Consider the following 13,238-nt stretch of genomic DNA (forward strand, 5'->3'; position numbering starts at 1 on the left):
CTCCCTTTAGAATCCATGTTGGATCAGCTGGTTGAACCAATGATCTGGGAATATAATGCTGATCTTGATGTGCGTATGATGTGTGAGTAAAATTATTTTGAAATTTTTCAATAGCTCGGGTATAGTGAAAGCTCTGAAGATAAATCACATGGCACAAGTGGTTCAAAGTTGAAGCCATGTAATCTGAAAACATTCAAACTCATTCCAAGTTATTGTTGGTGAGATTGCACTATTATGTCATACAAAAAGGGGAATATGCAACCTATTAAAGTTCTATTAAAGTAATTCTATTTGTTTAAAGATTTAAGAGAGTCATGTATTAAGTCACTGGTATTATTATAATAGATCATTATTAAAACTCTTGTAAGAAACTGCATAATAGTTTATCAGAATTATGTTTATTTTTTTTCTTTTAATATTTATATTTAGAAGGCCATTGTGTCGAGTATAGCAAAGTTGATCTACTTTTCTCTAGCAATAAATTTGAGCAATTTCAGTTTAGTTTATTATTGTCATTTGCATCAAGATACAGTGAAAAGCTTTTTGTTATGAAATTTGTAGTCGAGGGACAGAAACCTGCCGATTATGGAAAGATAACAGTGGACCAGATAGTTGGGATTTAATCAGGAGGTTATGACAGTTGATTCTGCAAAAATGAAAGGACTGTGCACAGGCACGTTGGAGTACGTGTCCACAGATCACCAAAAGCAGCTGAATAGTTAGATTAGGTGGTTGAAAATACATGGATAATTCTCTTTATTGACCAAGTCATAGGATATGAGAGTTAGGATGGTTCAAAATTCTAGTTAGAGTTGGAGTACAGTTCAGTTTATTATTGTCAAGTGTACTGAGGTACAGTGAAAAGCTTTTTGTTGCGTGCTAACCAGTCAGCGGAAAGGCTATACAAACAAGCTGTCCACAGTGTACAGATATAGGATAAAGGGTATAATGTTTAGTGCAAGAGCCTGATTAAGTGCAAAAGTATGATTAAAGATAGTTTGAAGGTCTCCAATGAGGTAGATGGGAAGTCAGGATCGCTCTCTAGCTGGTGAGAGGATGGTTCAGTTGCCTGATAACAGCTGGGAAGAAACTGTCCCTGAATCTGGAGGTGTGCCTTTTCAAACCTCTGTGCCTCTTTCCTAAAGGGAGAGGGGAGAAGAGGGAGTGTCCGCGGAAGACTCGTTCTTGATTATGTGTGGCCTCGCCAAGGCAGCGTGAAATGCAGATAGAGTCAATGGAAGGGAGGTTGGTTTCCATGATGGTCTGGGCTACGTCCACAACACTCTGCAATTTCTTGGTTGTTGCTTTTCCCAATCCATGCTGTGATGCATCTTAATAAAATGCTTTCTACAGCACATCTGTGGAAGTTGGTGAGTGTTGTTGGGGACATACCGAACTTTCAAAGCTTCTGAACTTTCTATAATGCTTCCATGATTACAGGCTGTAACGGCTAATTTGATTTAAATAATTAATTGTTTTCTATCATGCATTTTAAAACTTACTGATATGCGGTGTTACGGTTTTGAACAATTGAACCAATAGATATATGACTTCTAAAGACGTGAAAAGATGCAATCACATTCCGTTAATGTGGGTGAGCTTGCACTATTATGCAACATAAAAAGAGGAATATGAAACCTAGTGAAGTTCTGTAAACCTATGTGTTTAATGATTTAAGAGAGTCATGTATTAGGTCATTAGAAAAACAAGATTATCTATTGCAACTCTTTCTTGTAAGAAACTGTATAATAGTTTATCAGAATGATAATGGTTCTTTACTTTTTACTTTTTTACTTCTAATATTTTCACATTTTATAATATTTATATTTAGAAGGCCAGCATGTCGGGTGAAGCAGATTGATTTGTCACAAAATGAATCGCTCAGTATGCTGCCTGTAACAAGGCTGAAAGCACATTTTACTTTGCATTTGTGGTGAACTCTGATTAAATGGTTTTATTTTAAACATAATAGACTAGATTATATATCGTAATGTAATATTGATTTATTTTACAGCACTTCAAATAGAGAAGTATCAGAACACAGGATTCTCTCAGATATGGTTTGCAAGTGCTTTTAAAGGAGCAACTGGTGCAGCTCAATGTCTAACATCCATTAGCTATCACTTAGCTAATCACCTGCAGTGGCTGAATATAGCTGAGGCTCTGCCCAGGAACACCATTCACTTACAGGGGATAGCACTCACTGGCTGGCAGAGGTATGCAAGCTCTCTGACGTTGCAGTATTTGCGCCACAACCATTTGTGTCCCAATGCTTTTGCTTGTTTTGTTTCATTATTGAGTATCACTTTAGTGTGGTTTAGGGATACAGCATGGAAACAGGCCTTCGGCCCACCGAGTACGCGCAATCAACAATCACCCATACACACTAGGGACAATTTACAGGAGCCAATTAACCTACAAACCTGCTTGTCTTTTGAGTGTGGGAGGAAACCGTAGCACCCGGAGCAAACCCATGTGGTCCCAGGAAAAACGTACAAACCCCATATAGACAGCATCCGTAGTCAGGATCAAACCCTGTCTGTCGCTGTAAGGCAGCAACTTTACCGCGGCGCCATTGTGCCAACCTTGCACTTGTAGATCATATCCTTCTTTAAATCAACTATTATTATCTCCTTGCTTAATTTTGCCAATCCTTAATAAGTAACCTGTGGTTTACTAATTTTCATCATAATGGAAGAATGTATCTTTGTATTAACTATAGAAACATAGAAATTAGGTGCAGGAGTAGGCCATTCGGCCCTTCGAGCCTGCACCGCCATTCAATATGATCATGGCTGATCATCTAACTCAGTATCCTGTACCTGCCTTCTCTCCATACCCCCTGATCCCTTTAGCCACAAGGGCCACATCTAACTCCCTCTTAAATACAGCCAATGAACTGGCCTCAACTACCTTCTGTGGCAGAGAATTCCAGAGATTCACCACTCTCTGTGTGAAAAATGTTTTTCTCATCTCGGTCCTAAAAGATTTCCCCCTTATCCTTAAACTGTGACCCCTTGTTCTGGACTTCCCCAACATCGGGAACAATCTTCCTGCATCTAGCCTGTCCAACCCCTTAAGAATTTTGTAAGTTTCTATAAGATCCCCCCTCAATCTTCTAAATTCTAGCGAGTACAAGCCGAGTCTTTCTTCATATGAAAGTCCTGACATCCCAGGAATCAGTCTAGTGAACCTTCTCCGCACTCCCTCTATGGCAAGAATGTCTTTTCTCAGATTAGGAGACCAAAACTGTACGCAATACTCCAGGTATCTCACCAAGACTCTGTACAACTGCAGTAGAACCTCCCTGCTCCTATAGTCAAATCCTTTTGCTATGAATGCTAACATACCATTCGCTTTCTTCACTGCCTGCTGCACCTGCATGCCTACTTTCAATGACTGGTGTACCATGACACCCAGGTCTCATTGCATCTCCCCTTTTGCTAATCGGCCACCATTCAGATAATAGTCTACTTTCCTGTTTTTGCCACCAAAGTGGATAACCTCACATTCATCCACATTATACTGCATCTGCCATGCTTTTGCCCACTCGCCCAGCCTATCCAAGTCACCTTGCAGCCTCCTAGCATCCTCCTCACAGCTAACGCTGCCCCCCAGCTTCGTGTCATCCGCAAACTTGGAGATGTTGCATTCAATTCCCTCGTCTAAATCATTAATATATATTGTAAATAGCTGGGGTCCCAGCACTGAGCCTTGCGGTACCCAACTAGTCACTGCCTGCCATTCTGAAAAGGACCCGTTTACTCCTACTCTTTGCTTCCTGTCTGCCAGCCAGTTCTCTATCCACATCAATACTGAACCCCCAATACCGTGTGCTTTAAGTTTGTATACTAATCTCTTATGTGGGACCTTGTCGAAAGCCTTCTGTAAGTCCAGATATAACACATCCACTGGTTCTCCCTTATCCACTCTACTAGTTACATCCTCGAAAAATTCTATAAGATTCGTCAGACATGATTTACCTTTCATAAATCCATGCTGACTTTGCCCAATGATTTCACCACTTTCCAAATGTGCTGCTATCCCATCTTTAATAACTGACTCAAGCAGTTTCCCCACTACCGATGTTAAACTAACTGGTCTGTAATACCCCGTTTTCTCTCTCCCTCCCTTTTTAAAAAGTGGGGTTACATTAGCTACCCTCCAATATTATCCCGTTCTTTATTCAATTTAATGAGGATTCAACCTGTTAATTGGAGACACATAATGCCATTCAAACTTGTTGCAAGGATAAACCTGTTATAATGAATATTCTCCAACATGTTTAGAAACTGTGTGCATACAAACTAAGTGTAAAGGTAAATATTGGAAATAGCAATGATTTTTATATTTGTCTGTTCTCTTATTTTGCAAGGTATGATCATTTTTCAGTTTTGTGTGAATTACTTCCTCTGGGGATTCCATCATTGGCAATCTGTCTGCAGACCTTGAAACATGGTAAGCCCTAAATATATACTGGTGCTTAAATACCTATTGACTTTCTAAAGTATTAAATGGTGAAGGCAGGTAGACACAAAATGCCGGAGTAACTCAGTGGGACAGGCAGCATCTCTGGAGAGAAGGAATGGGTGGCGTTTCGGGTCGAGACCCTTCTTCAGACTTCAGTCTCCATTCCTTCTCTCCAGAGATGCTGCCTGTCCCGCTGAGTTACTCCAGCATTTTGTATCTACCTTTGATTTAAACCAGCATCTACAGTTCTTCCAAATGATGAAGGCATCACTGTCTGAGCCACTGTTGGCTTAGAGACTGTTACACATCCAGTGAATAATTTCTAAATTTTAGGCATTGGTTGGATATTTGGGACTAGAATTGGTAGGGCATGACACTTGTTCAGTGGATACATACCAGTCAGAGAATAGGAGCATTACTTAAATATTGTTTTCCTCACAGCAGTAAATTTGTTTCGTTTTAGAACTTTCCTTCTTATAGAATTCCAATGTTTTTCTTTGTATTTCTGGTAATAATTATTCTCATAAGTGTTTCCTTCTCAATTAATATCACTAAGGTTAAACTGCATTCAATTTTAATGTTAACTAGACTAAGTGGGACCCGTTCGGTCCCAATCACACGGGAGGCCTGGTCTGCCAAAGCAACCCATTCCCCAACGCAATATTCCACCACTCACCTGTTCCCCCAATGCAATATTCCACCACTTACCCATAGCCCCTAAATGCGCAGGGGCAGCACATTTCCCCTCATCCCCCAGCACTCCCTCCCCCTCCTTTTCATGTGTGCGGGAGGGTGTGTGTGTGGGCGTGGAGGTGTAGGGGGGGAGGGAGGATGTGGGGGAAGGGGGGCTGGGCAGAGAGGGGGGGGGGGGGGGGGGGGGGGGGGGGGGGGGGGGGGGGTGTGGGTGGGTGGGGGGAGAGGTGGCGTAGGGAGGGGTGTGAGCGGGGCGAGTGGTGTGGGCAGGGGGGAGGGGTGTGGGCAAGGGCGAGGGGTGTGTGGGCAGTGGGGAAGGGTGTGAGGGCAGGCGGGGTGTTGTGGGGGAGGGGAGTGTGGGCAGGGGGGTTTGTGGGGGGTTAGGGGGGTGGGCAGCGGGGAATGTGGGGGGGCAGGGGATGTGGCGGGGGCGGGGGGTGTGGGCAGGGGGCAGTGTGGACGGAGGGATGTGTGGGGGATGTGGGCAGGGGGTTTGTGGGGGGGAGGGGGGTGTGGAGGAGTTGTGGGTGGGGGGTTTTATGGGGGTGGGGGAGGGGGGTGTGGGCAGGGGGGTTGTGGGGGGGGGGAGAGAGGTGTGGGCGGGAGGAGGAGAGAGCTCGGAGAAAAGATGGGGGAAGAGCCATGGGGAGAAGGGGGTTTCACGGGGGGTGGGGCGGGGCAGCATGCGGCGTCACACACACTTACCACCCCCACACACACACTAACTACTGCCCTTGATATTATATTAATATTATTAATTTGCTCCTTTTACCCCATAGCCACCCTATCCACTGACGCATAGCCCCCAACTCGCAGGCGTGTCTAGAGAGAGAGGGGGGGTAGAGAGTGAGGGCGGAGAGAGAATGGGGAGAGACAGAGAGAGGCAGAGACAGAAGGGCAAGACAGAGGGAGAGGGGGTGTGGAGGGGAGGAGGAGAGGGAGTGTGGGAGTGGGGGGAGGAGGGGAAAGAGAGGGGGGAGGGAAGGGGAGAGGGGGTGGGGTGGAGGAGAGGTGGGGAAGTGAGGGGGGAAGGGGTAGGGGAGGGGGTTTAGGGGAGAGAGGAAGGGGGTTTAGGGGAGAGGGGTGGCGAGAGTAAGGGGGGAGAGAGGGGGGAGAAAGAGAGGGAGGGGGAAGAGAGAGAGGGAGGGGAAGAGAGAGAGGGAGGGGGAGAGAGGGGGGGAGGGAGAGAGGGAGGGAGGGAAAGAGAGAGGGAGGGAAAGAGAGAGAGGAGTGCAGCAGGTCGCGGGGACCTGAGCAAGGCACGGAGCGATCTGACGAGCAAAGATCCTATATCCTATAGGCTCTTTGCTGAGCTGCCAAAAGCAGTGGATGATCAGCCGATTTGAATTGAATTGAATGCCTTTATTGTTATTCAGACGTTACGGTCTGAACGAAATTTCGTGCCTGCAGTCATACATACAATCATACAATAATAACAACAATAAACACAAATTAACACCACCACAGTGAGTCCTCCAAGCACCTCCTCACTGTGGTGGAGGCAAAAATCTTAGGGCTGCAGTCTCTTCCCTCCTCTTCTCCCTCTGCACTGAGGCGATTCCCCACCGGGCGATGGCACAAACAGTCCCGCGGCTCACCGAGCCCCGCAACGGGCCGGCTCAAACACCGCGGCCCGGGGTGGTCGAAGCTGCCGCCCTCCAGTCCAACGGACACAGCCGCTGGCCCGCGGCTCAACCCCGGACTCAGGTCATAGCCGCCAGAACGCCGTCCCAGCCACCCGAGCACCGTTCCAGCCCCGAGCCGGATCGCCCTCACGTGAGTGCCGTTCCTCCCTCGAGCTGGGCCACTCCGACGGGAGTTCCGTTCCTCCCTCGGGCTGGGCCACTCCGACGGGAGCGCCATTCCTCCCTCGGGCTGGGCCACTCCGACGGGAGCGCCGTTCCTCCCTCGGGCTGGGTCACTCCGACGGGAGCGTCGTTCCAGCCCCGAGCTGGGCCGCCCTCACGGGAGCGAGCCCAGTGCAAGTCCTGACTGGCTCTGCCTCCGGAGTCTCGAGGCCGCCAGCTCCGCCATCAGGCCTCAGCGCAGACAGAGGCAGAGAAGGGGGATACGATAAAAAAGTCGTATTCCCCGGAAGAGAGAGACAGCAAGCCCCGTTTCAACCCCCCAACCCCCCCCCCACATAAACACAACCTAAAAAACAAAAACTAACTAGACAAAACAAAAAAAAACAACATAAAAAAGTGTGGCTTCCGCCTGTGTTACAGACGTTCGGACCGCGGACACGGAGAGCAGATGGTCCCCTGTGACGGGTAGAGAGGAGAGGGGAAGGAGGGAGGTGAGAAGATGAAGGGGGGGAGAACCGGGCTGCAGCAGCCGTTATCGTCACGCGGGGCACGCGATGAGAAGGTGGCCTCTCCATTTGACAAATGATAACTTGCTTGTATAAGCAGCTTGCATTCCCAATTTGAACATGATGTTGCCTAGGATACTGACACTGTGCTTACCCCATTTATTATAAATTATTGTTATCCTGTGCTGAAGCAAGACTAAAGTAAATGTCATTTTAGGTTTAAAGCTGATAATTAATTTGGAATATCACTGGGTGAATAGAAGACAAATAAACTGAAATGCTCCAGCTCATAATATGAATGTGCATTTGTAAATTGCTCATTCTAAGCTTCCCCTCAGTCTAGTTTCAGTCAAAAACCACTGAAACAAGCACTTGATCAACTAATCTTTATTTTAACAAAACACAAGCACAGTTCCCACCACAGGACCTAACCACCGCGGGTTCAATCCTCGTATCTGCCTGTTCAAGCACTCTAGGCCTCGCTCAGACAGAGACACATCAGAAGGTCACGCAGTCCTAAGCGCTCTCCCAGAAGATCGACGCAACACCTTGTGGCAGCGGTCTTTATATGTCCCTGAACCTTGAGGGGCCGAATCACATGGGGTGGTCTCTTTACAATCCAATTACAGATATCAATTAACCCCATACATGACAGACTTCCCTAACCCAATAATACAGTAGCTAATACATTGTATTCAAACAGGGCTTCTCGGAGGAAGCAAACATAGCACCGTTTACCCTGATCTGCAAGAAAACCAGAAAAGGCTCAATCTCATCCAATCAACACTCAGTAAAGTAGAACTCTGCAACATTATTTACAAAGTGTATGTGTGGTTTACAGTCACCCAATCCATTCTATGCATTTTGCAACTAATTGACAGGGTCTGCAGATGTTCTTATTCTTTTCCTGCAGCTTGGATCTACGTTCTGGACAAACTGGCACCACTCTGCAGCTTGTCCCAGTTCCACAGAGAGCACTTTCAAATTGACCAAATCTCCCAGCAGCCCCGAAGCTTTTACCCAATTTTAGTCCTAGCCCCTCCAATCTGGTCAGGATCAACATTCCTTCCTTTTTATCATATATGATAACCCATCATTTATGATAACCAAATAGTCCAATAATCAGCTAACCAGATATACATAAGTGTATCCATTACATATCCCATTTATCAGCAACACAAGATGATGATGTTTCTTCCCAGAATCTTATCAAGCTTCCCGAGTTTTCGTGGGTGTAGCTTCACAATTTCCGTCTGATGAGTCTTCACCTCCCGAGTTTTCGTCGGCGCGAATTCCCTCCATCTGTGTTGTTGCCCATTCTTCCATCCCTTTCCATAGTCAAACCTATAACCTAAAATTCCTGAAAAACTAGGGCCAAAGCAAGTTACCATCATGCACCCATGCTTTCCCATACATACATCTATCTATCTATCTATATCTATATCTTCTATATATATATAAAACTGTGTGGCTGCCGGCTGGCTGTGTGTGTTTCTGCCTGACTTGTGGCTGCCAGCCTTTGATTCGTTGCCACGACAACACCCGACCCACAAATGCCCTGATTTTTTCCATTTCACTAGAGATTTCACTTTTCATTCCAAGTATCCACTCCTCATTAAATTTCGTCGTGTTTATGTACACATTTTTAATCAAATCCTTCTCCCCCACCCCACTCACTCATTTTGTCGCCTCCTGCTGGCCAGCGACCATAACGGCTGCTGGCGCCTGCATCTCGCCTCAAAGACGCCATTTAAAAACAGCCGCACTGCTGAGTCCTGAACGGCTTGAGTTGGAGGACCACGTCTCCCGTGGAGGCTATGGGTAGGGAACGGCTGCGTTGGGGCAGCAGACCCAACGGGTCTGCACTTGGTCTAGTATACTTCTAAAACTGTGTATGTGTGTGGTGTATGTCATTATTTTTGCCCTTGATTCGTTACTCCGCGAAAACCAGACGCAAAAACTCAGAGATTTTTACCATTTCACTAGCGATTTTACTTTTACATTCGCTCATCCACTCATTAAATTTAGTCATTTTTTCTGTACATATTTTTAATAAAATCCTTCCCCCCTCCCCACTCACCCATTTTTTCGCCTCACACTGGCCACCTTCTCATCGCATGCCCCGCGCGACCACAACGGCTGCTGCCGCCCGGCTCTCCTCCACTACCCCCCCCCCCCCCCCCCCCGGCCCGGCTCTGTCACGCTGGCGGAAGCCAAAGATCGGCTGGTGCCCCCGCTCCTTTTCTCCATCCTCGCTGGCGGCCCGCAGGCTCACTCGGCATCCCGCCCGTCTATTGCTATTTTGTTCCCTAATATACTCTTTATTCTCTTGGGATCAACACAAATCAGCCCTCTCCATATTCACACAATGTTATAATATGTATATCTGGTGATGGGTTCACATATAAATTTCAGCTCGGTTCAGTCCAGCTTTTCCTACAGGCGTGACTCTAATTTAAAGCAAACCATGATAAATGTTCCAATTTAACCAAATTCAGTCTCACCCTTCAACTTACTATTTCAAATTTCAGTGTCCATCTCATCCTTCTCATTCCTCAGCATTGAAGCTGATAACACAATTCCATTCCAATTCCTGTGGAATTCCCAGCTGTTCAAATTTAAGCAACCAATTTCTATATGCCGTCAATTTCAAGTTCAAGTTCAAGTGAGTTTATTGTCATGTGGCCCTAATAGGACAATGAAATTCTTGCTTTGCTTCAGCACACAAAACATAGAAACATAGAAAATAGGTGCAGGAGTAGGCCATTCGGCCCTTCGAGCCTGCACCGCCATTCAATATGATCACATGGCTGATCATCCAACTCAGGATCCTGTACCTGCCTTCTCTCCATACCCCCTGATCCCTTTAGCCACAAGGGCCACATCTACCCCCCTCTTAAATATAGCCAATGAACTGGCCTCAACTACCTTCTGTAGCAGAGAGTTCCAGAGATTCACCACTCTCTGTGTGAAAAATGTTTTTCTCTTCTCGGTCCTAAAAGATTTGCCCACTCACCCAGCCTATCCAAGTCACCTGCAGCCTCCTAGCATCCTCCTCACAGCTAACATTGCCCCCCAGCTTTGTGTCATCCGCAAACTTGGAGATGTTGCATTCAATTCCCTCGTCCAAATCATTAATATATATTGTAAATAGCTGGGGTCCCAGCACTGAGCCTTGCGGTACTGCACTAGTCACTGCCTGCCATTCTGAAAAGGACCCGTTTACCCCTACTCTTTGCTTACTGTTTGCCAGCCAGTTCTCTATCCACATCAATACTGAACCCCCAATACCGTGTGCTTTAAGTTTGTATACTAATCTCTTATGTGGGACCTTGTCGAAAGCCTTGTTGAAAGTCCAGATATAACACATCCACTGGTTCTCCCTTATCCACTCTACTAGTTACATCCTCGAAAAATTCTATAAGATTCGTCAGACATGATTTACCTTTCGGAAATCCATGTTGACTTTGTCCAATGATTTCACCAATTTCCAAATGTGCTGCTATCCCATCTTTAATAACTGACTCTAGCAGTTTCCCCATTACTGATGTTAGACTAACTGGTCTGTAATTCCCCGTTTTCTCTCTCCCTCCCTTTTTAAAAAGTGGGGTTACATTAGCTACCCTCCAATCCTCAGGAACTAATCCAGAATCTAAAGAGTTTTGAAAAATTATCACTAATGCATCCACTATTTCTGGGGCTACTTCCTTAAGCACTCTGGGATGCAGCCTATCCGGCCCTGTGGATTTATCAGCCTTTAATCCATTCAATTTACCTAACACCACTTCCCGGCTAACCTGGATTTCACTCAGTTCCTCCATCTCATTTGACCCGCGGTCCCCTGCTATTTCCGGCGGATTCTTTATGTCTTTCTCAGTGAAGACAGAACCAAAGTAGTTATTCAATTGGTCTGCCATGTCCTTGTTCCCCATGATCAATTCACCTGTTTCTGACTGCAAGGGACCTACATTTGTTTTAACTAATCTCTTTCTCTTCACATATCTATAAAAAACTTTTGCAGTCAATTTTTATGTTCCCTGCCAGTTTTCTTTCATAATCTATTTCCCTTTCCTAATTAAGCCCTTTGTCCTCCTCTGATGGACTCTGAATTTCTCCCAGTCCTTTGGTATGCTGCTTTTTCTGGCTAATTTGTACGCTTCATCTTTTGTTTTGATACTATCCCTGATTTCCCTTGTTATCCATGGATGCACTACCTTCCCTGATTTATTCTTTTGCCAAACTGGGATGAACAATTGTTGTAGTTCATCCATGCAGTCTTTAAATGCCTTCCATTGCATATCCACCGTCAACCCTTTAAGAATCAATTGCCAGTCAATCTTGGCCAATTCACGTCTCATACCCTCAAAGTTACCTTTCTTTAAGTTCAGAAACCTTGTTTCTGAATTAACAATGTCACTCTCCATCCTAATGAAGAACTCAACCATATTATGGTCACTCTTGCCCAAGGGGCCACGTACAACAAAACTACTAACTAACCCTTCCTCATTACTCAATACCCAGTCTAGAATAGCCTGCTCTCTCGTTGGTTCCTCTACATGTTGGTTTAGAAAACTATCCCGCATACATTCCAAGAAATCCTCTTCCTCAGCACCCCTGCCAATTTGATTCACCCAATCTATATGTAGATTGAAGTCACCCATTATAACTGTTTTACCTTTGTTGCACGCATTTCTAATTTCCTGTTTGATGCCATCCCCAACTCCACTACTACTGTTAGGTGGCCTGTACACAACACCCACTAGCGTTTTCTGCCCCTTAGTGTTTCGCTGCTCTACCCATATCGATTCCACATCCTCCAAGCTAATGTCCTTCCTTTCCATTGCGTTAATCTCCTCTCTAACCAGCAACGCTACCCCTTTTTCCTTTCTGTCTATCCCTCCTGAATATTGAATATCCCTGGATGTTCAGCTCCCAGCCTTGGTCACCCTGGAGCCATGTCTCCGTGATCCCAACTATATCATAATCATTAATAGCTATCTGCACATTCAACTCATCCACCTTATTACGAATGCTCCTTGCATTGAGACACAAAGCCTTCAGGCTTGTTTTTACAACGCTCTTACCCCTTATACAATTATGTTGAAAAGTTGCCCTTTTTGATTTTTTTCCCTGGATATGTCTGCCTGCCACTTTTACTTTTCACCTTGCTACCTATTGCTTCTACCCTCATTTTACACCCCTCTGATCTGATCTGAATCTGATCTGTCTCTCTGCTCACACATTTAAGAACCCCACCACCTCTTATTCTCTGTTTATTATTTTTTTCTTCTTTCCCCCCTACATGTTGGGTCTGAGTGCTACCCTTCTTTGCCTCCTGCCTCACACACTGTCTACTAACATAGTAGGCATTTACTACAAAACAGATCAATGTGTCCATATACTGTAATATAAATATATACACACATGAATAAATAAAATAATAAAGTGCAAATGACAGATAATTGGTTATTAATGATCAAAATTTTGTCCGAGCCAGGTTTAATAGCCTGATGGCTGTGGGGAAGTAGCTATTCCTGAACCTGGTTGTCGCAGTCTTCAGGCTCCTGTACCTTCTACCTGAAGGTAGCAGGGAGATGAGTGTGGCCAGGATGGTGTGGGTCTTTGATGATACTGCCAGCCTTTTTGAGGCAGCAACTGCGATAAATCCCCTCGATGGAAGGAAGATCAGAGCCGATGATGGACTGGGCAGTGTTTACTACTTTTTGTAGTCTTTTCCTTTCCAGGGGGCTCAAGTTGCCGA

At 45.6% G+C, this 13,238-nt stretch overlaps 1 protein-coding gene across 7 annotated transcripts in view; it reads left to right on the forward strand.

Annotated features, from left to right (window-relative positions):
• Positions 1-13,238, forward strand: part of hexd (hexosaminidase D) — a 45,554-nt gene that overhangs the window by 18,178 nt on the left and 14,138 nt on the right. For all 7 annotated transcript variants that reach the window (XM_033043998.1, XM_033044000.1, XM_033044001.1 and 4 more), the window contains 3 exons: positions 11-82; positions 2,015-2,216; positions 4,376-4,458. In XM_033043998.1, coding sequence (XP_032899889.1) covers positions 11-82; positions 2,015-2,216; positions 4,376-4,458 — 357 coding nt within the window. The remainder of the gene's footprint in view (positions 1-10; positions 83-2,014; positions 2,217-4,375; positions 4,459-13,238) is intronic.

This window comes from Amblyraja radiata, chromosome 26 (genome assembly GCF_010909765.2).
Source record: "Amblyraja radiata isolate CabotCenter1 chromosome 26, sAmbRad1.1.pri, whole genome shotgun sequence".
NCBI lineage: Eukaryota > Metazoa > Chordata > Chondrichthyes > Rajiformes > Rajidae > Amblyraja > Amblyraja radiata.